General features: G+C 55.7%; 2 protein-coding genes across 4 annotated transcripts; one reads left to right on the top strand and one right to left on the bottom strand.

Annotated features, from left to right (window-relative positions):
• Positions 1 to 390: 390 nt before the first annotated feature.
• LOC125644588 (keratin, type I cytoskeletal 18-like) lies at positions 391 to 12,568 on the bottom strand. 2 transcript variants are annotated; one of them, XM_048868750.2, is made up of 8 exons: positions 12,197 to 12,568; positions 5,354 to 5,436; positions 3,692 to 3,848; positions 3,368 to 3,532; positions 3,156 to 3,281; positions 1,993 to 2,213; positions 1,007 to 1,132; positions 391 to 640 (listed from the first exon to the last, which is right to left on the bottom strand). In XM_048868750.2, the coding sequence occupies exons 1-8, from the start codon at positions 12,551 to 12,553 to the stop codon at positions 619 to 621; spliced, it is 1,257 nt and encodes a 418-aa protein (XP_048724707.2). In that variant the 5' UTR covers positions 12,554 to 12,568; the 3' UTR covers positions 391 to 618. The 2 variants fall into 2 exon arrangements, with proteins under 2 accessions (XP_048724707.2, XP_048724709.2); XM_048868752.2 differs by lacking the exon at positions 1,007 to 1,132.
• Positions 12,569 to 12,893: 325 nt separating this feature from the next.
• On the top strand, positions 12,894 to 27,816 carry LOC125644585 (keratin, type II cytoskeletal 8-like). Of its 2 annotated transcripts, none has more exons than XM_048868741.2 (9): positions 12,894 to 13,243; positions 18,615 to 18,823; positions 19,743 to 19,803; positions 20,238 to 20,333; positions 20,595 to 20,759; positions 23,608 to 23,733; positions 24,097 to 24,317; positions 24,939 to 24,988; positions 26,032 to 27,816. In XM_048868741.2, exons 1-9 carry the CDS (start codon positions 12,965 to 12,967, stop codon positions 26,193 to 26,195), a joined length of 1,371 nt encoding a protein of 456 aa, XP_048724698.2. In that variant the 5' UTR covers positions 12,894 to 12,964; the 3' UTR covers positions 26,196 to 27,816. The 2 variants fall into 2 exon arrangements, with proteins under 2 accessions (XP_048724698.2, XP_048724699.2); XM_048868742.2 differs by having other exon boundaries at positions 25,989 to 26,151.
• The last annotated feature ends 36 nt before the right edge of the window (positions 27,817 to 27,852 follow it).

Here is a 27,852-nt window from a genome sequence, read left to right on the forward strand (position 1 = left end):
GGAATGGGTTCCCTAAGGAGGTGGTGGGATCTCCTTCCTGAGAGGTTTTTAAGGTCAGGCTTGACAAAGCCCTGGCTGGGATGATTGAGCTGGGGTTGGTCCTGCTTTGAGCAGGAGGTTGGACTAGCTACCTCCTGAGGTCCCTTCCAACCCTGATCTATGAAAGAAGACATCCAGCACTGAGGCAGCCCCTCTTAGTCCTGACAACAGCAGAGCCTAATGCCCAGGCTGATCTTTGCTATTTCACTTAACTACTGGTAGGTACCATCTGTGAGCTGCCTCTCACCCTGGGAGCTTCCAGTGGCTGGCTTCCTTGGTGCCTTTTTGGGGTGTGAGCTAAATGGTGCATCCCACACTGGTGTCCGGACAAACCAGAGGTAACAGGAGCCATTTCAAAGTGCTTGGAAGATCTTTATTCAGCAGTATTCCTATCACAGCAGAGTACAGACCTCTACAGAGGACAATGCAACCTACACCCTGGCTTGTTAAAGCAGACTAAAATGAGTTTTAAATGCAGCAGCGGTAGATCAAGATTTGCCTCTTGATTGAATTACTTCCTCTGATCACTGTGCAATCACTTTCCCCTCCACAATCTCCTGGGCTGTGACCACTGCCACCTTAATGGTCTGCCTCCGGGAGCCTGAGAGAGAAGGGAAAAGGGGTTACTCGACTGGCACCAGCATCCCGCAGCTCCCCTCTGCTCAGATCAGTGCTGCGGAGCACAGACTCACGCCAGGGAGTGTTGAAGAGGACGTGCCAGGGGGTGACGTAGAACAGCTGGAGTTACCCGGCTGCGGTTAGCACAAGTCTGGGTGCAGGGACTAGGGGATTAGCTAGCTCAGTGTTGTGTGTGAAGGGTGTGACTACTGGACAGCTGGAGGGTTGTGAGGCCTTTGTAGAAGTATTAGCTGTTAGCCCAATGGGCCAATGCATCAATATGCTTCAGCAAGATGCTTCTTAGATGACCGAATGGAGCCAGCCTCCTTCCAGGTCCCATTTCCCCTACCACGTTTTCGGGAGCTGGATGTGTCGTGGTTTGCCTCCGAACATGCCAGGCCTGGAACTCTGCTTTCGAACAGGACAGAAGACCAAGCTGAAGGACACGGCCGCATTGGTAGAAGAGGAACAGTAGCTAGACAAGACAGGACATGGTTCTGGCACGCTGAGCATGATCACACAGGAAGCTTGCAAGCAGCTTGGGGCCAGGGCAGACGTGTACAGCGAAGCAGGTTGCTCTCCAGCTAACTAGTACCCCTACGCTAATGGCACCCCACGGGCTCACGCACCCATGGTGGCTGGATTCAGAAATTCCTCTCTGCAAACCCAAAACGTGGCCGCCTTTGTGAGACCCCTGTCCCTCTGGGGGGTGGGATTTGCTTACAGGGGGCACCTCTCCCTCAATAGCCCTGGGCAACTGCAGCTGTAGTGACCATGGGATTTGCATGTCTTTTGTGGCTTCCTCTCTTCATAGCAGCTGCTATGACTACAATCTCTGCCTGGCAACTAGGGCTTGCAGAGCCTCATGGCTGGGAACAACATGACTCTTACATGGGCTAAAAAACCACGCTCCACTCGCTCCTGCTCTGGTCAACGCCTTTCCACCAGGTGCAGGAGGTTAGAATCCTGCTTGGCTCCCAGTTAAGGGCCCTGGGCTATCTTTTCCTATCCAAAAGCGCAGATAAAGACGACCTGTCAGTGCAATGCTGGCAGATCAGAGACCACACCCCAGCCAATGCCGATTTCATCCTGCATCCAGCAAGGACACCCAGCCGAAGGAAATGATAAAGCAGGGCGCGGGAGCTGGCAGGACAAAGCTACCTGGGATTCAGTCAATCAGCCCTGAACAGGAGGGGGAAGACCCCATATCTGGTGACTGAACAGGAGCAGAGAAACTAAGAGTGACTTCCAAGGGTCGGTAGCACTCGGGGGCCCCAAAGCCAGCTGGATAGAGGGAGAGCAACGGCTGGAGTGTTCATGGCCCCGTGCAATTACCTGTCTGTCACTCCCTCAATCAGCTGGCTGTACTGACTGATCTCATTCTCCAGCTTGCTCTTCAGATCCAGCAGGGCTTCGTAGTCCCGGGCCTGCCGCTCCAGGTCCGCCCGGCAGGTGGCCAGCTCCTCCTGCAGCTTGGCAACGACGTGATTGAAGTTCTCCAGCTGGTCGTTGTAGCGGGCTTGTGTGTTCTCCAAAGTGTTCTCCAGGGTCTCCACCTGGATAGGAGCAGGGCTCAAAGCAATTACCTGACAGCCCGTGTGCACCTCACTCACGGATCTCAACGCAATCGCTAGGCCATGGGGGCCTGCATCAGCCCAGGAACACCAGCCCCTGGCTGCAGGGCTCTACCCCAGAGCAATGTGGGGAGGGACCAATGCACCCACCACATCCTGGGACTTGGATGGCTTGATGTGCCGTTGCACTTGAGCTCCCACCAGTTTGAGGCAGGTGCCTTTTCCTTCCCTTGCCCTTAATGCTCAGATCGGACCTAGGCTCCCCCCATAATTTGGGCACTTAGTTTATTGGTCTCTCCACAAGCATGTGTGGGGTCAGTGCTCTCCGGGCTGTTGCATCTGAGCAGGGGACGAGACCAGTACCGCAGCAGTTGTGGGGAGTCTGGCCAGTAAAGCCTGAGACTTAGAGGCAGCTTTTTAAAAACCCTCCATCCCCGCTGGAGCTGGTATGGGGTCGGCTGCTCGCCCTGTGACTGTGTAGCGGACATTGGGACCGGCTCATTTGGCGCCTAGGGGTTACAGCAGGGTCCCTTTCCAGGCCAGGGCATGGCTCTTGCTAAGGTTTAGTGGAGCTGTAACCAGAGAGACTGATGCCGTGGTCAGTTTCAGGTCGGGCCTGCAAGGAGTCGGGGGAGAAGACACGGCAGATGCATCCTTCCGGGGCGTGTAACTCAGTCCCTCCTTTACCTGGCTCGCTGCACAGCTTTAGGAGAGGGGCAATAAGAGTGCAAACCTCACCTCCTTCCTAGGGAAAGAGGCTCACTGGTAGAAGGAAGAACCCGGCCCCACCCAGGAGTGGGTCTTGGATGGTCCCCCCCATCTCAAACCCCTGCTTCCTCAGACTGCAGGAGGAGAATGTTGCCCTGCCAGGGAAGCAGCACGTGCTGCCAGGAACAGAGCTGGGGGAAAGCAGGGTCTTGTCACCGTTTTCTGGAGGGTCTGGCGTTCAATCTCCAGGCCCTGAAGCTGCCGGCGCAGCTCACTCAGCTCGCTCTTGGCTTCCTCCAGCGCTTGGGTGTTCACGTTAGCTTCCTGGGACAGCGTGTCAAACTATGGGAAAGGAGAGGGACAGCATGGTTACGCCAGAGGCCGTCACGGCGCGGAGTGGCAGCCGCTCTCCTCGGTTCTCCCCTCACCTTGTCCTTGTCCCAGCTCTCGGCATCATGCCGGTTCTGCTCGGCCACTTTCTCGTACTGCTTCCGGATCTGGGCGATGCTCTCGCTCAGCTCCTGCTTCTTCGGGTTATCCACCTCCACGGTCACGTCGGAGTTAGCAATCAGTGCCGCGAGGGCCTCCGCTTCCTGCGGAAAGGGTAACGGGATGTTAGCCGTTCGCGCGCGGTCCTGCGCTGGTCACCCCTCTGCCACGCCCCCAAGCACCGTCACCCCAGTCAAAGCATGGCCAAGCCAGCCACGCTCCCGCGCCTCCGGCGGCCCGAGCTGCCCCTGCCTGGCAGTTACCTCCTTGTGGCTCTTGCGCAGGTGGGCGAGCTCCTCCTTGAGCCCCTCCAGCTCCGCCTCCAGCTTCATGCGCAGGAAGTTGGTGTCCTCCATGATCTTGCGCAGCCCCTGGGTGTCCTTCTGCACGCTGTCGCACACCGCCTGCTCAGCCTCCAGCCTGGGGAGAGGAAGGGGAGAGATCAGATCAAAAGGCGGAGGAGCGGGTTTCAGGCAGATGGCATTGCGAGCACCGGCTTTTCTTACTGCAGGAAGCTTTCTTGGATCAAGACAAGGACGAGTTAACCCAGCAAGGTGTGAGTAACGCTGGAGCCTGCGGATTCAGACATGTCCCAGTTCCAGGGTGAGGGGCACAACAGAAATGCAGACAGGCACTTTCAAAGCACTGATGTGGCCAGTAGTCTGGAAAACGCCAGCCACCTTAGCTCCCTCCCCTATGTGTTGCTGCCCCCAGGGCAGGAACCTTCAAACTCGGCAAGGCAAGTTGCTTTGTGAAAGTTCTGGGTGTGATGGTTCAAGGCAGCAGAAAGTGGATTTGTCCTGCCCTCCAAGAAGGAGGGCGAGGGAAGCCACAAAGCCAGCCCCAGGACTAGCAGATCTTACAAAGAAAGGCTTCAGTGTTAAACACATTCAGTCATGTCGGGGGAAGGCAACAAGGTGTGTAGGAAAGAGATGTGGGGCTGGCACCCAGAGAGCTTGAAGCTAGGGGAGGTTGGCATGAGCAACTTCTCCCAGAACCAGCATCCAGGGGAGATGCTGAGCACCTGTCCTGCACCTCTGTGTAACAGAGGATGCCCCACCTGGAAGTAGCTCCTCTCTGGAGCACTGGCCCTTTGGAAATGCCCTCTAATCCCAGAGGGCAACGCTAATTCAGGGGCTTGCTTCTGTTCCTCCCAAAGTGGAGCTGCTGGTCAAGGGAAACCATGACCTGAAGTGTCCCCAGCCTCTGTTTGCCAGAAGCTGGGAATGGGCAACGGGATGGATCACTTGATAATTCCCTGTTCGGTTCACTCCCTCTGGGGCACCTGGCATTGGCCGCTGTCAGAAGACAGGACACTGGGCTAGATGGACCTTTGGTCTGACCCAGTTTGGCCGTTCTTATGTTTGGGAGACTAGCAAGGGAAACCAGGTTCTCTGCCCCGCATTGTATTGGGAATCCACTCCCACTGTTCTAGACTGACACTTTGCACCTGCCACGTGGGGCAAGGTGCCCTGGATTCCAGCTTGACCCTAGGAGAGGTGACTGGAAGAAAGTGGGAGGAGTTAGAAGTGGACACGTACTTAGCGTTCAACCACATGGAGTTGCTCCAGAGAAGAAATGTGGGGATCCGAATTAAGAGTCGGAGATTAAGGCCAGAAGCGATCGCTGACTATCTAGTCTGACCTCCCACATCGCCCAGGCCAGAGAATCTCACCTAGGACCTGGGGACGTTGTCCCTCTCCTGTGTGTGAGTTAATGCTTGGGCATTTATTACAAAACCCCAGGGACAGAGCTCAGGGCACCGTTAGCTCTGAGGAGTTTGGCCGCAGTAGTGGATTGCTACAGGCTCACAGCTGTTGAGCGGGTCTGTTTCCCCAGTCCGGGGGAGCATCCTCTGCTCGACACACAGCTCAAGCGGCCAGGCTGGCTGCGACACGAGTAGTGAGGTGAATGAGGTGACCTACTTGACCTTGAAGTCATCGGCCGCCAGCCTGGCATTATCCATTTGCAGCAGCAGCTTGGCATTGTCCATGTTGAGATCCTCCACCTGCAAGAGAGGCAAGGGACTTCAGGAAGGGATGCTAAAGCAAAGGCAGTATGTATACTCTCCCCCCCCCTCGCCCCCCCATCTCTCTGCAGAGCGGCGGGAGCGTGGCTTACAGCTGAGGAACCCAGCTGCAGAGAAGCTAAATTCCATCACCGCGTGTCTATCCCTGAGCGAGACAGGCCAAAGGTGGGGTCTTGGGACTCGACCTGCCACCCTAGCCTCAGCTCTGCACAGATTCTCTCGGGGTCTTACGTCACTTAGGGTCACTTTTACCAAGGGGCTGAGCACCCTGCTGATGTCAGCGAGAGCTGTAGGGGCTTTGTAATCTCTCAAGTCAAGCCCCTAATCTGGACCTAGCTTTCGGCTCGCACCTGTATGCAGCGATCAATGAAAGGTGAAGCAATTGGAAGGGGAAAAGGCCCCTACCATAGGTTAAGGCCAGAAGGGATGATTAGATCCAGTCTGATCAATGCTACATCTTTATTATTCCTCATCTCCATACGCCTGCCCACTCCCAGACTTCCTCATTCCTGTGCACACACTGAGCTGGATTCCTATAGGGCAGGCACCCACCCCCTGGTACGCAGGGCCGCCCACCGCTGCTGTGTGCACGGATGCTCTTTGAAAATATCCATTCGAAACCCTGGCCTCCCTTTTTGCCCTCCGGCCGCCTCCTCCGCTCCCTTCCTGGCAAACCCCGGTCCCACTCCCAGTCAGCCGGTCCATCCCCCTAGTAACCCCTTGTTACTGTCTGCTAAGCACCTCCCAGTCCTTTGTCTTCACTACCCCTCGCAGGCAGGGCAGGGCTAGTGTCCCCCTTTCAAAGAGGGAGAATGGGGGCACAGATCCCAAGTCCCAGGGAGTCTGTGGTGGAGCAGGGAATTGAATCCAGGTTGGAAAAACCCCAGGCCTGAACCACTGGGCTGTCCTTCCAACTCCTAGCCAGGCTGTCCCCCTGCCCTCCCGACATTGTGGTCTTTAAGTGACATATTACAGGTTATTTTACACACACACACACACACACCCGAACCAAAATGTGAAACACCCTCAGCTTAGAGCTGCAAATTTAAGCAAATAAGAGATGTGATTTGGTAAAAGACAGGTTTTTGTTAACAGATATAGATTGTCATATCAGGGTTTAAAATGTTCATAAATATTAAAATACTTCGGTTCTGATGGCACAAGATTAGACTGTCTTATTTTTATTATGGCTAGGGGCCTCAAAAGCTGGAAGTGACCTGGGTCTCATTGGACCTCTGACCATTGCAGTGCCCTTATCTCAGCCTTGATCCCCTCTTCAGCTTAGCTCCTCCTGAAACCAGTTCAGACCCGCAGCTCAAGCACAGAGGGAACCTGCCAGTGGGTTTCATGTTTCAGAAACTGGCACATTTGCAAAGCAAAACAAGGCATTTGTTTTGCCCCATGGGGCTCTTCGAGCCACCGGGTTGGGTTGCAGCAAAGTCAAGTCAAGGGCAGGTGGCTACACTGTCCCCAGGGGAGAAGCTGTTACTTTGCAGCCCGTGGGGATCTCTTCCCAGTAGCGTTGAGTCAGATCGCCCAGGCACGTTCCAGGGAGGAGAATTTACTGAGACGGACAATCCGGCTGCTAGCAGCGGCTTCCAACCAAGCTGCTTTCTGCAGTCTGGGCTGGATCCAGAGCTTGTTAGAATCTGCGGCTGTTGAGCCGTGGACCTACGCCGCTGCTCCAGAAAGAGTCCTCAACTTCCCGAGCAAGCTGCTCTGTTTCAGCACCACCTTTCTAGCCACCCCCATTCGGACACCTGGCCAGGTTCCCGCTCTTGAGTTTCTGTAATCAGAAGATGGCACAGCGAGATACAGCTGCAGCGTTTCACCCAGAAGGGAGAGGGAGGGGCTGTCTGTCTCCATGGGGCTCGTGGCAGGATCAGAGACCCACTAAGGTAGAAGACAATGCAGTCAGTGCAAGATTAGGTCTATCAGAGGTACCCCTGGCTTCCATACGACAATGACTGAGGAGTCTGATGGGAGACAGAGTAAGCGAGGTCTTTCCCTTCCAGGCAGTTCTCTGCTGGCCCAGCGACAGATTTGGAAGGCCTCAAATTCAGTCGGTATATGAGTGGACTGACTTTCGGAGGTGCTGAGCACCCATCTCTCACTGAAGGCAGCAGGTGCTCAGCCCCTCTGGAACGAGACTCAAGGCCACGTCTATTTCAGGGGGAGATTTTCAGATGTGCCCAAGGGACTTTGCCACGCAACCCCCTGGGGCCCATGTGCTTAAGTCTCTCTGGTGCTGTTGAAAATCCTGCCTGAGCGCTTTACGTTTAACACAAGCTTGAACACTGGGGCCCTTCTGGATCAGTCGTTAGACATTTAAAGCGAGTCAACCCTGCCCCCTGCAGGTGGAAAGGATTCGTCTTTTGCTAATAGTTCACTGGGTTTGGTTTTTTAAAAGACGTTTCAGATGGCCCCAGTGCATTCCTTCTCATATTCCCATCTGAAATATACTGTTCCTCATTCCCGTTTATAAATGCAGCAGGAAAGGGGCTGGGAGGAGGGGAAGGTCCCTTGTTTCTCTACTGGACTGGGATGCAAATATTTAAACAAATCACCCACCCAGCCCAAACTGGATGCTCTTGTTTTCCAGCCAAAACTCTCAGGGAGGGGTGGACTTTACAGGCTGCAATATACAGGGATCCTTCACCAGTCACCAGAATGCAGCCACTTCTGAGGTGGCAGTTTGGGACAGGAAAAAGAGAAGAGCATCGTGTGCAATGGAAACTGCGGGGGGAATCTGGAGAAGCGGAGAGTAGTGGCCAGCGTTGCAACGGGTGCTGGACAGCCGGGCTAACACCCTTAGCCTTGTGAGAAGTGCCGTGACTTCTAAGGAACTCCTGTGAACCTGCAGAACTATGAACGGTGGTGCGTAACCTATCACTTAAATCAGCCTCGGGATCAGATGACCGGCAGATAGCAAATGTAACACCAGTCTTTTAAAAAGCCTCCAGAGGCGATCCTGGCAATTTCAGGTTGGTTAGCTTAATTTCAGTACCTGGCAAATTGGTTAAAACTGTACTAAAGAACAGAATTATCTAGGCTGACCAGACAGCAAATGTGAAAAATCGGGGTGGGGCGGTAATAGGAGCCTATATAAGGAAGAGACCCAAAAATCGGGACTGTCCCTATAAAATCAGGACATCTGCTCACCCCAGGATTAGGGGACACAGAGATGAGCACGATATGGCGGGGAAGAGCCGACACGGCTTTCGTAGAGGGAAATCACACCCCACCAAGCTATTGGAATTCTTTAGGGGTGTCAACAAACATGTGGATAAGGGTGACCCAGTGCATCTATTGTACTTAGACTTCCAGAAAGCCTTTGACAAGGTCCCTCAAAGGCTCTTAAGCAATGTAAGCAGATGTGAAGAAGAGAGAAGGTGGTCTTATGGGTCAGTAACTGGTTATAAGATATGAAACCAAGAGTAGGAATAAATGGTCAGTTTTCACCATGGAAAGAGGTGAACAACAGGGTCCCTCGAGGATCTGTACTGGGACCTGTGCTGTTCAACATATTCATAGAGGAGCTGGGAAAAAGGGGTGAAACAGGGAGGTGGCAAAGTTTGCAGACGATACAAAATTTCTCCAGATGAAGGTGACCACGCAGAGTTACAAAGGGATCTCACAAAACTGGGCAACAAAATGGCAGATGTAATTCAAGGTTGATAAATGCAACGTAACGCACGTTGGAAATCATCATCCCAACTACACATACAAAATGATGGGGTCTAAGTTAGTTACCACTCAAGAAAGATCTTGGCGCCGTTGTGGCTAGTTCTCTGAAAACATCTGTTCAGCGGGCAGGAGCAATCGAAAGAATTAAGTGTTAGGAACCATTAGGAAAGGGATAGCGAGTAAGAGAAGGTGCCATAGTGCCCCTATATAAATCCATGGTACGCCCACACCTATGATACCATATGCAGTTTGAGTTGCCCCACCTCCAAAAAAAAAAATAAATAAAAAATTAGAATTGGGGACAGTATGGAAAAGGGCAACAGAAATGATGAGGGGGATGGAACAGCTTCCGTGTGATCAGAGATGAATAAGACTGGGACTGTTCATCTTAGGAAAGAGACGACTCAGGGGAGCTGACTGAGGTCTACAAAATCATGAATGATGTGGAGAAAGTGAATCAGGAAGTGTCATTTCCTCCTTCACTTAACACACACGTCGGGGTCACCCAATGAAATTAATGGGCAGCAGGTTTAAAACAAACACAAGGCCAAACGCACAGTCAACCTGTGGAACTCCTTGCCAGGAGATGGTGTGAAGGCCAGTTAACTGGGTTCAAAAAAGAACTAGAGAAGTTCCTGGAGGACAGGTCAATCAATGGCTATTAGCCAGGATGGGCAGGGACACAAGCCCATGCTCCTGGTGGCCCTAGCCCCCGACTGCCAGAGGCTGGGCCTGGAAGACCAGGGATGGATCGCTGAAAAAAAAAAAACTCTGTTCTGTTAATTCCCTCCGAAGCATCTAGCCCCAGCCCCTAGTAGAGAAAGGATCCTGTGCTAGATGGACCATTGGTCTGACACAGTGGCTATTCTTGTGTTCTTAGATCTTTAATGACCACAAGTGGTGAGGACTCCAGATTTATAGCCCATGCAAGCAGGGGCTCATCTAACAGCACACCCCCTAGAACCAAGCTGGGAACAGGGAATCCTCTGGAGTCCCCACCATTGCTGGATGCCTAGACCAGGACTCCCTTGGGGGAAGGATTCTGCTCTCAGGAAGGATGTTGATAAACTGGAGAGGGCTCAGTGATGAGCCCCAAGAAGGATTAAAGGGTGGGACAACATGCCTTATAGCAACACACTCAGAAAGCTCAAGCTATTTACCTTAACAAAGAGAAGGTTCAGGGATGACTTGGTTACAGTCTATAAATATCTACATAGAGAACCAATATTTAATAAAGGGCTCTTGGCACTAGCAGAGAAAGGAGACGATCTAGTGGCTCGAAGCCGAAGCTAGACACATTCAGACTGGAAAGAAGGTGTAAATTTGTAACTATGAGGGTAATTAACCATTGGAACAATTTGCCCAAGGTCATGGTGGGATTCCAGACTGGGCTGTTCTTCCAAACGGTCTGTTCTAGGAATGACTGGGGGGCAGTTCTCTGGCCTGGGCTGGGCAGTGGGACCACAAGGGTCCCTTCTGGCCTTTGAATTTATGACTATATTCAGGGAAGCAAGAGTCACAATGACCTTGAATTCAGCTTGATCCCTGGGTCTGCTGAAACCCACAGGGCATGTCCAGATCCTTGTTCACACTGTTTGGACAGATGACGAGATCTGTACAGAGACAGGGAATCCGGATCTAGGCACCTTTGTTTACTCTCAGGAGGCTAATAATGGAGAGAGGGGAAAAAAACACATGCTTATGTTTGGCAGCTTTAGCAGAAGTGACTGTTTAACCATCAGCCCCGAGAGACTGCCAGAAGCGGGGGAGGGGGAAGAGAGCCAGCTGGAGGCCAGCTAGGCAGTGCTGTGGGGACAGCTGGCCCAGGCAAGCCAGCTGCACCCAACAGGTATGTTAGGACTTTAAAGGACAAGGGATTTTGTTTCAGCAACTCTGGAAGCCCAGCTACTCTCTGCAGGCACTTCACCCTCCTCTCCCCTGCCTGGCTGGTTGAGTTGGAAACAGGAGGGATTAGACACCAGGGGATCTGCTGGCGACTTTCAAACCTGAAGAGATTCACTGAGAGACAAAGCCGCAGCTGCAGTTCACGGGCGCAAGGGGCTCCTGATAGATCAGCCCCTGAGCGCCCTTGTTTCAAAACACGGTGGTTTTGGGGGTGTAACTTGAGACGTCTAAAGAGGTCTGGTTTTCAGAAAGTGGGTGCTCCACACAGTCTGAAAGCATCAGGCCTCTTCAAGGCATCCCAAATCGAAGGACGCTAACGTCACCACTGAAAATTTAAGCCTAACTAACCCCCTGACCTTTGACAGCGATGTCTCCCCTTGGCTGTCGGCAAAGGGCAGCAGGGCCGGAGGGTTAGAGAGGACAAAGGAAAGAGGATTGATCTGCCCAGAGTTGTATCCTTGCTCAAGGTTTTACAGCTTGCCGGAGTATTGTTGGCTGGGGCTGGGCTAGGCCAGGCCTGCAGCCGCCCTGCTAACAGGGGGAAGTGTGAGTTCCCAGGGGCAGGAACCCCCTTGGGTCCGCGTGGGTTTCCACAGAACTTGGTCGTGGGCATAAGAAGCTTTCAGAGTTTGGGTTCCTGTCCTCTCTCCCCCATGACATGGGACCTAAAGGGCCAGGCTCCCGCACGCCTCCCTGGCGGTTCAGGGCAAACCAATGCGGCCCCAGCAAGCTGGGGCTACCGGGCGTGGCACTTCTCCAGAAACAGACAGCCAGCTCGGAGACGCTTCCTGCACTGACTGGGTGGGTCCGACCCCTTACGCCCTCAGATCTCTCTGCCCCGGCTCCTGTCTGGCCTCAGCGGGCCAAGGGCAGGCCAGAGGTTCTACCCCGGCTCTGTCACCCCAGGGAGGGGGTCAGGCAGCCAGCGCTGACCTGATGGGGGGCAAGAAGAAGACCGACTCCCTCTGCCCTCTTTCTCAGGTTAAGGAAGGGGTGACGGGGCAGGGGACACGGGACAGCCCCCTTGTCCCATTTCTCTGGGGACCCACAGCAGCAGGGCCCCTTCCCTGCCCAGGGATGGGGTAGCACCGTCCCCAGAGCTCCCCCAGGGTCGGCCAGCTCAAGGCGCCCCCCAGCTGGGCCCTACCTGTTTGCGCAGCTCCCCCAGGGGCCGCTCGCAGGCCTCCCAGTCCCGCTGGCCGGCGCCCCCGCGGCGGGCCCGCACCTGGGCGATCTCCTCCTCCAGCGCCCGGTTGGCCGCCTCCAGCCCCCGCACCCGCCGCAGGTAGCCGGCCAGGCGCTCGTTCAGCCCCTGCAGCGCCTCCTGCTGGCTGCCGGCCCCCAGCGAGTCCAGGTGGGCGCGCAGGCCGGGCAGCAGCGCCTGCAGGCGGGACCCCGAGGCCCGCGGCTCCGAGCCGCCCGCGCCCCCGTACATGCTGCCGGCCGAGGAGCCGGGCCACGGGCGGGGCGAGCCGGCCAGGGAGCCGCTGCGGGAGCGGGACATGGTGCGCGGCGCTGCCTGCCCGCGGGGCCGCCCCGCCGCTTTATCTAGCGGGGCCGCTGCATTATGCAGGAGCCTCATTTGCATGCACAGGTAGAGGCTGGCCAATGGAAGGCGCGGCTGCGGACCCCGCCCCCCGCACGGGGCGGGGGGGCCAATAGTCAGGAGCCCCCGGCGAGGGGGCTGGCGCTATGCTAATGAAAGTGGGGACAGCGAGGGGCTGGGGGGGGCGCCTGGCGGCGGCAGGTGAGTCCGGGTGGGCGGGGCCATGCTAAGTGCGGGGGCGGGGCTCTGGTAATTGGGGCTCGGGGCGGGGCGAGGCGAGCGCGCCCCTATGTTTAGGCGCTGGCGGCGGCGGCGGGGCTCGAACTCCGGCCGCACCTTGCTCCGCGCGGCTCCCTCGCTCCCGGGGCCATGAGCAGCTACCCGCGCTCCCGGCCGATGGGCTTCAGCAGCCGCTCCCAGGGCTCGCTGCCCAGCCGCGGCTCCCCGTACCGGGCCGGCTCGGGCTTCCAGCCGGGGCTCCGCAGCTCCCCCAGCCTGAGCCGCCTCGGCCCCAGCGGCCTGTCCAGCTCCTTCCTGCTCGCCTCGCTGCCCAGCCTGGAGATCGACCCGGCGCTGCACCAGATCCGCAGCGAGGAGACGGAGCAGATCAAGGGGCTCAACAACCAGTTCGTCTCCTTCATCGACAAGGTGCGCCGGGGCGGGCGGCGGCGAGCCGAGGGCTGGGGCGTGCGAAGGCTCCTCTGGCGCCGCTCCCTTTCTGCGGGAGGACAGGGGCCGATTTACAACGACCACCGTGAAAATGTATCCCCCGCCCTGTGCCTATGACCCTGCGCCCCCTCGGACACACGCCTGCCGTGCGCCGTCCTCCTCCCTGGTACCTCGGTGGCATCCTGCAAAACACTTGCCCTTTCCCGGCTGATCGCCCGTGAAGCCCCCATGGCCTGAAAATACGGGGGTTGCAGCCGGTCGTTTCGGGTATGTCCTGTCTACACTGCATTGTAAACTCCGGTTCAGACTCCGTTTGAGCCCAATCCTCCCGCTCTGTCCACACGCACGCACAACTTTCAGCAAGCACTCAGGACCTGGGTCCTAGGACCCAGCCCTAGTGTGCAGTATGGAGAGTTAGCACAGGAGCTGTGAGACCCGGAGCCAGCAATTGTAAATCCGGTTTTACAGGGCAGTGTGGACGCTAACGCACAGCCTTGGGAGCACGGAGTCCAGGAGCACAGGTCTCCTAGGTCCCTGCTCACCGTGCCCTGTAGAGGTCTGAATTCCAGTCTCCAGCCAAGGGTGCATTTTTCATCTGTTGCTTCCCTGCTGATTTGCTGGAGTTTTATGGACAAAAACAGTTATTGTTCAAGGCAAGGCACCTGGTGGCGGTGAAGTCGGGGGGAGGGAAGAGATTCTGGGGTAATCAGACTCCTCATAAATCCTTCTCCTTCGTCCCCTAGCCGGAGCGGATTGCTTTCCTCTAAACCTGTGTGCATTTATTAGACGTGCGCTTGTTCCAACATAGTTACAGGAATTATGGGCGTAATCCGACAGCTCCCATTAACTCCAGTGGGCTCTGAGTCAGGTCCTAGAAAAATATTTTTGAAAAATTTAACAGTAATGGTCAGACACTGGAAATCCCAGTGAATCAGGAGCTGGCTGCACTGTTTGCCAGCTGCCTGCCACACCTCTACGCTCTGAGTAACCAGATTGGCTCTAAAACAGCAGGGAAGGGACCTCTGACGTCCCTGGTGGGAAATATTTCTAATGTCCCCTGCGGTGGTGGTGTAGCCAGGTCGGTCCCCAGATATTAGAGGTGGGGAGGTCCTATCTTTTATTGGACCAATGTCTGTTGGTGAGCGAGACAAGCTTTCAAGTTTACCCAGACCAGAAGAAGAGCGTGGTGTAGCTCGAAAGCTTGTCTCGCTCACCAACAGAGGTTGGTCCAATGAAAGATCTCACCTCCCCCACCTTGTCTCTAATATTTCTAGTGGCAGAATCCCTTATCTGAGTTGCACCTAAAAAATGAAAACCCCTTCCCACGTAGGCACGGCCTGAGTGTTTGTTCTGTGTTGTAAAACACTTTTCCTTGGCTTTCCATATGCGCTTTGAGAGGCATGACACCTCGAGCCACAACCGAAAGCTGCCAGGTTAGCCGGGTGGCCTAACAGATTATCTCCTTCATTTAAGTTCCTGCCTTTGCCAGACGCCTGGTGTGACTTTAGGTGATCGGCTCCACCTCTCTGTAGAACTTTGTCAAGGCCATTTACCGGCTGCTCAGGGGTGTGTGACGCTGAGCTCATGACAACACCCTGCAACTCTCAGGGGGATGGAGCTAGAGAGGTGCAAATGACAGCCCATCCAGTAGTTGGAACCACACAGACGGCCGTCTGTACCTGTGCACGGCCCTATGGGATTCTGCGTGGGCACAGCTGTCCCCCATGTGGGGCCTCTGCAGGATCACGGCCACTAGCGTTATTGTAGATGCAAATCAGCAAATGTGATGACAAACGAGAATCCTATCGAATCCACTCGCTGTCCTGGGGCTCTGTATTCAGGGCTGTGTTAACCTGGGACGTAACTGACTACTCCAGTCAGCAGAACTAAACATGACTGGGCAGATTCTGAGTTACTGACTCTTTAATATTGCTCTTGACCTTGACCTTTCCCTGGTCCAGCTGAGTGTCAGCTATGCAAACGCCATGATCCAAATGTTAATTCCAGGGCCCTCTGTTTGTTGTATTTGGATTTCTGGCTGGCTCTTGGATTCCTATGTTCCTCTTTATGCCACCCGGACACGGACACACACCTGGACACACACACACACACACACACACCCTTAAAGCTAACTCACAGGTTGGATCCACAGCCTCTGAGGTGACACCCTTGTTTTCCTAAAGATTCTTGAAACGAAGCTGTTCAAAGATAATCCACCCACGGGGAAGTTTGTGTTTCTTAATAATAGCATGAACTTTATCTGGCCACCTGCTGCCTCTGCTGCTCTGATGAATTTGAGACTTTTTTGCTGCTTCCTGGTGGATGAAGCTCGTGGAAGGGTTTTTAAAAGAATCTGTTCTGGTTTTTCACATTAGCAATTCAGGTACCGTGCGGCGGCAGCTCGTGAAATAGCAACATCACACAAGCCAAGAGTGAAAGCTGAGCCACTGGGAGGGGCTTTTCAGCGTCTGACCGTCAGACCATTTGAAAACTCTGGCTTTTCTGTTTGATGCTTATTTCACTCCAATGGCTAGCAAACATGTTAGAGAAAGAAACTCTTTGTTAAAGAGTAACAACATCCCACAGATCTTCCAGCAAAAGCAGGGAAGAGCAAATGTGACCTGCCCGATATTCCAAGGATCAAAAACAAGCCGGGGGGAGGAGGGGTCTTCTCAAAACAAAACAATAATTTTTGGGTCAGGCTTTCTTAATCCAAAATAAAGAAACCAAAGAGGCACAAGCCTGGTTTGTCAGACCTCCTGTGCAGATCACCTGTGAGCTACCGTATGCCTCAGTGTAGCTTAAAAAATAAGGAAATTACCACTGGGTGCAAAAAGGTAGTTTTGAGACCTGCTCAGCCTTGGGACTCTGCGACTCCTGTTCTCACCCAGCATCAATAATAAAACTCCCACTGACTCTCACGCGCTCTGGTTCATGTCAACCGCTCCAAAGGGCTTGGTAGCAATGACCAGGCTGGCAGGGCACCTGACCCGAGCCGGGCACAAAAGGGGTGAGCCCATAGGTGCTGGAACTGCTGCACCCCCTGGCTTGAAGTGGTTTCCATGTTAAGCAGGGTTTACAGTTTGGTTCAATGGCGCTCAGCACCCCCACGATGCAAGTTGTTCCAGTGCCCCTGGGTGAGCTGTGGCTGGCTGTGACAAAGCCACAAGGAAGTTCTGTGGAGCAGAAGCTAACGCAGCCATTTGATCCTTTCGTGTGGCAGAGAACAAAAGACTCTTAATTCCCCTCTTATTCCGCAAGTTAAATGCAAATAAGAATTTCCGCAAGGCTGCTTCATTGTGAGCAAGCCCTGATCTTCTGAAACACACCCTGCTGGGGATGGGATGGCCCCGATGATGGGGTACAGAGTTTAAATCACCCCCAAATCCAGCCCGTGCCTGCAGGTCATTTCCATCTGGTAGCTGTGTGATGGCCCATATGAAATCTGTTAGTGGCGCTCAGTCCGGGTCTCGTCCGACGAGTAGCCACATCCCAGAGGCTGTAGTAACAGAGCAAAGTGGAAGTTCCCATCCATAGAATAAATAGATCTGCAAATCCCTGCAGGAGCTGGAAACCCTACGAGGCTGTTTCCCGCCAGAGCGTGTGGAAGGTAGAAGGAGCCCCATCCGTGTCCATGCACTTGGTTTTGCCAGTAGCTTTGAGGTTTCCCTCCCCAAATCCTGCATCTTAGCAGGGGGTTAGACTAGATGACCCTTGTGGTCTCTTCGAACCCTCTGGATCTCTGGTTGGCCCGTTCTGCGCTGGTCTGTCCCTCCCACCCTGGCCTCTGTCTGCTGGACTGGTCATGACTACCTAGCAGCTGTTCCTTTTTTGGACACCGAAGGTTTCTGGATGCCACGCTCCCATCATTCCACTGTCAGTGCCGGATCCAGTGGGAGGAGCTGGGGGTGTCTGCCCAGTCCCTCGGGGACTGGGCATGTGTTGAGGCACAGACCCCCTGGAGCCTACGAACCGTCTCACAGGCCAAATGCCCTCCCAGCTGCACTGTGCCCAGGAGGGACCCGGATGTGGATTAGGTTCATTCTTGTCTGTGACCTAGAAGATGGACAAACCTTAGGGCTGCAAGGTGGAGATCTCATGCAGAGTCCTGTATCGCTCCCTTCCTTGGGACTGTCATTCATTAACAGCCAGGCACCTGGTTGCTAGAGAGAGCTGCCCTTGTCGGTTGTTCCCTCTTATCCACAGGCAGATCACAGGTTTGTTCTGTGTTGGTACAGCACGATGCTCCACGACTGGGCTGCTCCACGTTGCAGTAATCCAAATAATAATGACTTCCCTTGCATTCACCACTCGGACCCGCTGGAATTGCATGCACCGGATTGCAAGCTTCCTTAACGCTGTCTCGGAAAAGGAGACACTGCATCGCCCCCTTGTGGGGGAACTGGGATCTCTGGGGTTCGATCCCTTAGTAGCCAAAGGTGGCTGGCTAATGGTAGAGCTGTCAAAAAGTTTTGACTGTTTTATGATACTTTTTGTTCAGAATCAGAAGGAAAATTCGGAGGGGAAAAACGCTGCAAACCCCAAAACCGTGGCACGGTTTCAAATCGGCAACTTCGAAACCGAAAGTGTCGCCGTGTTTTCATCAAAACGGCCCGTCTGGAAGCATGGAAAGGGAGCGGTCTCACTTGGAAACGGGGATTTGAAACATGTTCTTGTTTCGATTCCTTCGCTTGATCTGCAAATAAAAACCCTTGTCAAAAATCGGCATTTCCCTGCAGGAAAAGTAGATTTTTGATAGAAACCACATTTTCCGATGGGAGAATTTGTTTTGGTTGCAAAACTTCAGCCAGCCCTGCTAACTGGCAACTGTCCTGTGTTCCTAGATTGACTGCCTTTCCACCTGCCAAATCTGTGCATGCAGCCAGCATGTGGTCCTGCCACACAGCTCATTTGTGGTGGTTTTCCAAATGTTCTGCTGCAGGAATGATCGTGTGGCCGTTCTCTGGCCTGGGTTAGACAGGAGGTCAGGCCAGATGCTCACAATGGTCCCTGCTGGCCTTGGAATCTAGGATGGGGAGGGGAAACCTGGGCCAAGGGGAAGCACTGACTCCTGTGGATCCGCCTGGGCAGGGGGGGCAGAACCAACCTGGGCCAGGATTCACACCTTTTAGGTTCCAGGGAGTGTGGGGATTTTACACCCCCTGCTTTGCCCATTGCAGCCATCCTCTCCTGTGCATCTCCCTGAGTGAACTGATCCTCGTGAGACATTTCTGAGGGACCTGCCCTGAGCCCGCAGCTGGGGATCGTCTCACTGCACAGTTACCCGCCTGGGCGACCCTGACGGGCTGAGCGAAGCGCAGGGCCCAGGACCGCTTGTTCTCTCCTCCAGGTCCGTAACCTCGAGCAGCAGAACAAAGTGCTGGAGACTCAGCTGAAGCTGCTGAAGGACAAGGACCAGTACAAGTCCAAGCTGGGGCAGATCATGGCGCGCTCCAGCCAGTCCCTGAAGCGGCAGATCGAGACGCTGAGCCAGGACAAAGGGAAGCTGCAGGCGGAGCTGGACCACATGCAGGTGCTGGTGGAGGAGCTGAAGGGCAGGTACACGCATCCGGGAGCGGGTGTCCCCGTACGGCAGCGAGCGAGGCAGGGTGAGCTCCAGGAGGGAGGAAACCATGAAAGGTGGGGTGGGAACCTAGGAAAGGAAAGGCCCTGTCAGTGAGATCCATTGGACCCATCCCCCAGAACATTGGTGCTGGACAGGAAACAGCCCTGTTCTTGTGAGGCCGGGGTCTTGTCTTCTGTCCTGTCTGACCCCACAGCTGGTCTTGGCTGGGATCAGCCACCATCTGCCTCGGGAAGCCCCCAGGTCGTATTTATCCCACGTACTCCTCCTCCACAGCGCCTGATCTGCCCTTTCCCCTCCTCAGAACCCAGGGGGTCTGCGCCTAGAGCCTCCTTCCCAGGGAGGAGCCCAGAAATCAGGGGCCCAGCCCATAGGAGTCGTCCCCCGTGGGCCAGCCCAGTCTGGCATTCATTGACGCTTGTCCCCGAGGACTCCCCGCTGCAGGGCAGAGACACCCCCCCTGGCCCCAGATAAATTGTGGAGGATCCCAGCAATTTCTCCTCCTAAGCCCCCCCTCTCGAGAGACTCCATGTCTCCACCTCCCCGAGGCTGCTGTGCAGACTGGCTGGGGCTCTCCACGCTGGCCGTGGCTGCTGAGCTATCGCCAGGAGGGGGCGCTAGTGAGCTGACTCAGGGCTCCTCTCCCAGGGCCTCCCCGGCCTCCCACACCCTGATCTCTGAGCATCCTCAGAGCCCCACAGCCAGGGGACATGAGCCACGCCCAGGATTCGAGCCCAGAGCCCGTTGCTTGTCAGCTGGGCCTTGCTGCTCTCTGGCTTGGAGTCCGAGCATCCTTCCCCATACTCCCATGGGACGGGGTCCCGGCTCGCCACGTTAAGGCCCCGTGGATGCTGCTGCACCGCCCGGCTCCCTGCACGTCCCCTCTCTCCCCAGGTACGAGGATGAGATCAACCGGCGGAACCAACTGGAGAATGAATTCGTTGTGACGAAGGAGGTGAGAAACCTCCACCTTTCCTCCCGGGGACATCTCTGCCCAGCCAGCCCCTGCTTTACCCGTACAGCCCAGCAGGACACGCCCTGCCCCCTGGGGTCCAGCTCCCCTCCCAGACAAGGGCACATGCCAAAGCAGGATCAGATGGAGAAGACTGGAGGGGACCTTCATCTTCCACTGGGAGAGGCACCAGAGATGGATGGAAGGGATCTGGGCTGAAGATCCACAGGGCATTTCAGGGAGGGGAGGGGGGGAGAACCCAGGTGTCCTGGCCAACATCCCCCTCACCCACTTGGTCCACAAAGCAGAAGGGCTGCAGTGGCTGGCTGCCCAGTCCCCACACTGCAGGGATCTGTCCCCAGGGTGCACTGGGGCCTGGCAAGAGCTCCTCTGGCAAGAGCTCCTCTGCTCTGACCGGGTCTCTCCTGTGCCTGCAGGATCTCGACAACCTGTATCTTCAGAAGGTGGAGATCGAATCGAAGCTGGAGAGTATCACGGACGAAATCAACTACCTCAAGCAGCTGTATGACGAGGTGGGTGCCGGCCCATGGGCCTCTGCTGAGTCTGTTGCACAGGAAACAATGTGGGGAGACAGATGCGGTCTGGGGCGGGGGCGGGGGGGCGGCCGGTTGCAATCAGGATCCAGAGGCTCTGTTTGCAGGGGGTCCCTCCTGGGGAGCGTTGGGGTGCTGCTGGCTGGGGGAGCCCATTTAAAATGCAGCCAGAGAGAGCAGAATCCAGATTCCTATCTCAATTCCTGCCCTCCCTTCCCCCGAATTGCTTCCATCCCCCAGGAGATCCGGGAGCTGCAGTCCCAGATCCAGAACACGCAGGTGACGGTGGAGATGGATAACAGCCGGGAGCTGGAGATGAAGCAGATCATAGACGAGGTGAAGACCCAGTACCAGGCCATGGCAGCCAAGAGCCGCGAGGAGGCCGAACAGTGGTACAAGCACAAGGTGAGCGGCGCTCCTCCCCTGCCGTGCATGCCCCGTGCCTGCTGAGCTGTGAGCATGCCTGACTGCGCTTCCTCATTCTCGCACGCTGCTCGCACCTCGGGCGCTCATAGGTGTGTCCCCACGTGGGCCAGCTTTCCTTCTGCACTTGCCTGTTCCCCACGCATTCAGAGGCTCGCCTGAATGTCCAGGAATCATAGAATCATAGAATATCAGGGTTGAAAGGGACCTCAGGAGGTATCTAGTCCAACCCCCTGCTCAAAGCAGGACCAACCCCAACTAAATCACCCCAGCCAGGGCTTTGTCAAGCCTGACCTTAAAAACTTCTAAGGAAGGAGATTCTACCACCTCCCTAGGTAACGCATTCCAGTGTTTCACCACCCTCCTAGTGAAAAAGTTTTTCCTAATATCCAACCTAAACCTCCCCCACTGCAACTTGAGACTATTACTCCTTGTCCTGTCCTCTTCTACCACTGAGAATAATCTAGATCCATCCTCTTTGGAACCACCTCTCAGGTAGTTGAAAGCACCTATCAAATCCCCCCTCATTCTTCTCTTCTGCAGACTAAACAATCCCAGTTCCCTCAGCCTCTCCTCATAAGTCATGTGTTCCAGACCCCTAATCATTTTTGTTGCCCTTCACTAGACTCTCTCCAATTTATCCACATCCTTCTTGTAGTGTGGGGCCCAAAACTGGACACAGTACTCCAGATGAGGCCTCACCAATGTCGAATAGAGGAGAACGATCACGTCCCTCGATCTGCTGGCTATGCCCCTACTTACACATCCCAAAATGCTATTGGCCTTCTTGGCAATAAGGGCACACTGCTGACCCATATCCAGCTTCTCGTCCACTGTAACCCCCAGGTCCTTTTCCGCAAAACTGCTGCCTAGCCATTCGGTCCCTAGTCTGTAGCGGTGCATTTGGGTTCTTCCGTCCTAAGTGCAGGACCCTGCACTTATCCTTATTGAACCTCATCAGATTTCTTTTGGCCCAATCCTCCAATTTGTCTAGGTCCCTCTGTATCCTATCCCTACCGTCCAGCATATCTACCACTCCTCCCAGTTTAGTATCATCCGCAAATTTGCTGAGGGTGCAATCCACACCATCCTCCAGATCATTTATGAAGATATTGAACAAAACCGGCCCCAGGACCAACCCTTGGGGCACTCCACTTGATACCGGCTGCCAACTAGACATGGAGCCATTGATCACTACCCGTTGAGCCCGACAATCTAGCCAACTTTCTACCCACCTTTATAGTGCATTCATCCAGCCCATACTTCTTTAACTTGCTGACAAGAATACTGTGGGAGACCGTGTCAAAAGCTTTGCTAAAGTCAAGATACAATACATCCACTGCTTTCCCTTCATCCACAGAACCAGTAATCTCATCATAGAAGGCGGTTAGATTAGTCAGGCATGACCTTCCCTTGGTGAATCCATGCTGAATGTTCCTGATCACTTTCCTCTCGTGTAAGTGCTTCAGGATTGATTCTTTGAGGACCTGCTCCATGATTTTTCCGGGGACTGAGGTGAGGCTGACTGGCCTGTAGTTCCCAGGATCATCCTCCTTCCCTTTTTTAAAGATTGGCACTACATTAGCCTTTTTCCAGTCATCCGGGACTTCCCCCGTTCGCCACGAGTTTTCAAAGATAATGGCCAATGGCTCTGCAATCACAGCCGCCAGTTCCTTTAGCACTCTCGGATGCAACGCATCCAGCCCCATGGACTTGCACGTCCAGCTTTTCTAAATAGTCCCTAACCACCTCTTTGTCCACAGAGGGCTGGCCATCTATTCCCCATGTTGTGATGCCCAGCGCAGCAGTCTGGGAGCTGACTTTTAGTGAAGACAGAGGCAAAAAAAGCATTGAGTACATTAGCTTTTTCCACATCTTCTGTCACTAGGTTTGCCTAACTCACTAGGTTAGGAGTTTGGCTGGATCAGCTGGTCGGAGGCAGTCACTGAGGGGTGGGGGGAGGGAGACTTGCACAAGTCCACGTGCATGGTGAGCTTGCTGATTGCGATAGTGAACATGGACCCTGTGAGTACACAAGCAAACTCTGTGCATGCACCTCTGGGCTTGCAGACAGGCCCATGGTTTTCTCCAGCTGTGGATCCCAAAGTGTACATGGAAGAATGAGCACTGAGACCCACTCCCCACAGGGATCAGTGAACCCCCCCCATCCTCCAGGTCAGAGGCAAATTACAGTTTCCGCTGGGGAGCGGGCTTGGCGCACGGGGGCTTCCCCCACTGCCCACAGGAGCACCAGGTGGGTGGGTAGACTGGGTCGGGGTGCAGGGGTGCCCATTTTTGGGGGGCTTCTGGGCAGGGGCCCCATTGGCCCAGTGGTTAATCCGCCACTGCCCCGGGTGTGCAAGCTGGGCACGGGAAGCAGCAGCCGCATGGAGAGAGATGGGACCCAAGTGCCGACTCGTCAGCAGGGACTGATCCCACCAGTGGCCCCCAGCGGAGACTCGTGTGTCCTTCAGGTAGCGACAGCTTCCAGCAGGAGCTGCAGGTTGTGGGTTCACATCCCCCAACCAGGGGCTGGGCTGCTCCCATCATCTCCATGGTGGAGCAGGACCCTGGCTGGGCCCTGGTCACAAAGCTGGGGATAAACGTCCCAGCCCCATGCAATGGACAAGCTCCTAGGGGAAGGGGCAGGAGCCCTGGAGAACAGTCCATAGGGAGCAGCCCTGCGCTGGGCCTGGTGAATGGGATCTAATGAGTTTGTCCCAGCTCTGCTCTCTTGGACTCCCTGCCAGTGCCTCTCTAGGGCAGGTGAGGGGCTCTGGGAGCAAGACGACTGAGGGGAGGCCTTGGCAACACCTCCCTCTCCCCCCAGGTTGACGACATGGCGACCCAGGCCCGGAAGCACAACGAGGAGATGAAAAGCATCAAGGATGAGATCGCGGAGCTGAGCCGCTACGCCCAGAGGATCAATGCTGACATCGAGGTCCTGAAGAACCAGGTGAGCCCCACCTAGTGCTGCCTGCCTCTCGGACAGGGGGGCTCGGTGTGGGGCAGGGTCATGCTCCTTTTCCAGGGAGCCCCTCCTGCAACTCGGCCCGCTCCGGCCGGCTTCTCTGCTGAGGCCAGACACTGCCGGGGTGGGGAGCTGGGTTCTCTCCCCCCCGCCCCCTCCCACTGGGGGAAAGTCCCAGTGACCCCCTGCCGTGGTTCCCAAGGCTGCTTCTGGGGAGGGCGATGGGGCCGGGTGAAAAGGATTCTGGGGAAGCAATGGCAGGCGGCTCGGTGCAATCGCCCCCTCCCTTCGACGGGCAGCCCAGAACGCCGCCCCCCAAGGTGACCTTGTTTCTGCCCCCGGCGCTAGCGAGCCAACCTGGAGAGCGCCATGGTTCTGGCGGAGGAGCAGGGCGAGCAGGCCGGGCGCAGCGCCAAGGACACGGTGCAGGAGCTGGAGGAGGTGCTGAAGGGGGCCAAGCAGGACATGGCGCGCAAGGTGCGTGAGTACCAGCAGCTGATGAATATCAAGCTGGCCCTGGACATGGAGATCGCCACCTACCGCAAGCTTCTGGAGGGCGAGGAGAACCGGTGAGCGCTCCCCAGGGGCGGGGCAGGGGGGACCCGGCTTGGGTTCCCTGGGCAGCTTGCCAAACCCCTGTTTGCCTACGGCTGGGCATGGCTGGCCCAGGGCTGGGATAGCAAGGAGGGGCTGCGGGTCGGGATTGAGGGGCACCCGCACAGCTGTGGGGGGGACAGACCCAGGGCTGGAATCATGGGGTGCGTTGGTAGAAGCCACCCGGGGCTCTGGCAAACCCTCCGCTGGAAGAGGCTAGCGGGAGGCTGGCTGGACAGGCTGCAGCAAGGGGGGGCTCTGTGCCGGGGCAGGGGACGCATTCATCCTCCGGTTTGGTTACTAAGCTAGAGGCAGTGTGACCTAATGGGCTGAACTCCCGGCCATGTGGGATCCTGGGCAAGTCACTGGCCTCCCTGCCCCCGTCTTCCCCCACCTCGCTAGTCCCACGAGTGAGCCACCCGGCTGCCTACGTGCGCTTCTCACCCCTCTGCGCGGCAAGGGCCCATTGAGCCAGCAAAGGCAGGGGCAGGTCTCTGCCAGGTCTACGGTGGGCGAGAACCCGCCCCGCCCCTCCTGCCACACCCTGTAACATGCTCCTTTTGACGGCGCTCCTGTGACTGATTTCTCTCTCCCAGGATGATCAGCCAAGGCCCGAACCTGCATTTCAGCACCATGGACAAACGGGGTGAGTCTCTTCCCTCGGTGCTCAGTGTGTCTGGCCTCCCACCTGGCTGGAGCAGTCAGACCCACTTCCCACTTGGGAACCAAGCAGGGCCCTCTGGTGTGTGGGGCCAGGCTCTCTGCCTCCTAGCTGCCCACCTGTGCACTACCCATAGAGGAGTGGGGTCCCGGACAGCACCCCCATTGCCCGTGTGGGTTAGATCGTGGGCGATGGAATAGTGCCCCAGGGCCCGGGCTCAGCAATCAGGAACATCTACACTGGCTCCGTCTCCTAGACCTTGGGGAGCCAGTGACGGTGCTCCAGGGACCATGGGGGAACCGGGGGGAACTGGGCCCAGTGTCTTGTGCAATTGGGGGGATGTGGCTGTGACGCCCAGCGGGATCGCCGGGGTCCCAGTTCGGCCTCAGGGCAGGCGTCTCCAAAATGTGACGAACTCGGCACAGACAGCGGGGCCCTCGGGTCGCTGCAGCTTAGATCCATGTGGGCAGGGCCTGATGTCTTTGAACAGGCCAGTGCCCAAGTCCCCTGCAGCTGAGAATGGGAGTGGAAAGCACCAGCCGCTGTCCTGTCAGTTAGGAGCTGGCAGGGGGGGAATTTTTCATAGGTGCTGAGGTGCCTGATCTCCCTAGCTGAGACTCAGGAGAGGGCTGTCTCCGGGACCAGCCACTCGACAGAAGTGATGAGACACGAAAAGCCCGATCCAGTGAGGCTCCTTCCTTTGCCCAGGCTCTGGGTCTGCCCCTGAGCCGGTGTTCCAAGCCCATCAAGCGCACCGGGGTATCTCTGAATGAAAATATATGTAAATCACAGACCTAATGCAAATTAGCCGTTGTCAGTCCGCACAAGGGCGGGAACATGCTCCACCCGTCGATTTGCATGCATAAATCCTTGCCTCGGATTGGCCAGTCAATCCCAGCTTGCCCACCTCTCATTTGCTTAATCGCTTTGGGAACCAATCAAGAGCCTCTTCGTAAAACCGACCCCTCTCTGATTTCTCGATTAGAGTTCTAAACCACCCCCAACCCCTTCCTGACTTGCTTACGCAGCTGGACTCCTGTCTCCCCGAGTGGCACTCCCCTCCCCGGGCAGGGCTGCTACGCTGCCGGGGCCCGAGCCAGCCTCCTCACCCAAGAGGCCGATCCTGATCAAGACCGTCGAGACCAAGGATGGGAAGGTGCTCTCGGAGTCCAGCCACTTCTCAGAAAACTAGCCCAGCCACGAATCTGTGGAGCTGGATTTAAACCTGTGTAATGTCATGACTGGAAGTGCTTGCGGCCCAATTCTGCCCTGGGTTACAATGAAGTCACTGAGGGCAGAATTGGGCCAGGAGATTGTAAGCTCCATGGGCAGGGACCTGTTCTAATGATGCATTTGCAAAGCGTTCTGCACCTCTACGGTGCTAGGGAACCTACAGAGCTGTCAGCGTTTGCCGGCAGGCTCCGGGGTTTTCTGACTAACACCTTGACCTCGTTAGCAGGGAAAACAAGAGTTAAATGGGTGCTGGTTTGCTGAGCAGCTGCCTGTTAACCCACTTAATATAAGGGAGTTGGGAACAGCTGGGGGCGGGAATTGGGACAGGCATGACTCTGTCCTAATGAATCCGACTTAGGAAGTAGACTAGCTCTGAGCTAATACTGCAGATCCTAGGACAGGTTGGATGTTTCCTTTTGAGATTTTTATCCTGCTGGGGCCAAGAGGGCAAATTCTGCAACTGCCAGGGCTGGGCAAGCAGCAGCCCCTTTTCCTTCAAATAAGAAATAACTCTGGGATAGGCTGGCTTCTCTGGCGCTCATTGGAATATGCATTCCGTATTATTACTGCATTAAAACCTGGCTCAAGGGATGGGCAAAAATGGCTTGCAAGGGGCCAGATGCGGCAGGGATGGGCGTGCGAAGGGAAGCGGAGCTGAACAGAGTAACTGGGGTGGCCTAATAAATATGACACACGTTGTCCAGGAGGGCATATGCTAGAGCAGTGGCTCTCCAGCAGGGGTCTGGGGGGTCCTGGGGGGCCCCGAGCAGGTTTCGGGGGGGTTTCCAAGCAGGACTGGCATTAGACTTGCTGGGCCCAGAGGAGAAAGCTGAAACTGCACCACCTGGGTCTGAAGCCTGGGGCCCTGAGTCCTGCCACCCACGGCTGAAACCAAAGCCCGTAGCATGGAGCATCCGGCAATTGCCCTGTTTGCTACCCCCTAACGCCAGCCCTGGCTTTTATATGCAGAAACCCAGTTGTTGGGGCGCAGGGGGCCGTGGAGTTTTTATAGCATGTTGTGGGGGGGCTCAGAAAGAAAAATGTCGAGAACCACTGGGCTAGAGTAATCTCTTCGGCTAGGTCTCCTGCATGGGTTTTATTTTTCAGGTCGTTGCTCTGTCACTAATTTCGACAGATCACTGCTTTTCTCTGTATGTCAATTCCCCGTGTGTCCCAGGGGTGTGGTGCGGGGAAGAGCTCGCTCACCCAGCTGGGGGGGGGGGTGTCACCGAATATCCCTGCCCCGGGGCGTTTACACTTTTCATCAGGCACGCCTGATACTTTCCACACTTTAATATTCTCCATGGCTCTCGACCATCTCCCTGCTTGTGTGTGTCTGTGTAATTTTGGCCCTGGTGCTCCTGGCGGGCTCAGCTCCCTGGAAGGAAGGGGGCTGTTAAAGAGGCATTTGTAACCATTTGTGTTTCATAGCGTATCTCTGTCAATGGCCAGCCGCCTCGTGGCGCGTTATGCAGCCAGGATTCCCTGTGCTAGCCAGCCTCTCCTCTTGAGTGAGCCTAAATAAGAGGAGAACGAAACGGCTGAAAAGAGACCAGAATAAAAATGCTCTTTGCCCCGTTTCTGCCTTTAGTCATTGCTCAGGAATGTCTGTACGA

This window comes from Caretta caretta, chromosome 11 (genome assembly GCF_965140235.1).
Source record: "Caretta caretta isolate rCarCar2 chromosome 11, rCarCar1.hap1, whole genome shotgun sequence".
NCBI classification, from domain to species: Eukaryota; Metazoa; Chordata; order Testudines; family Cheloniidae; genus Caretta; species Caretta caretta.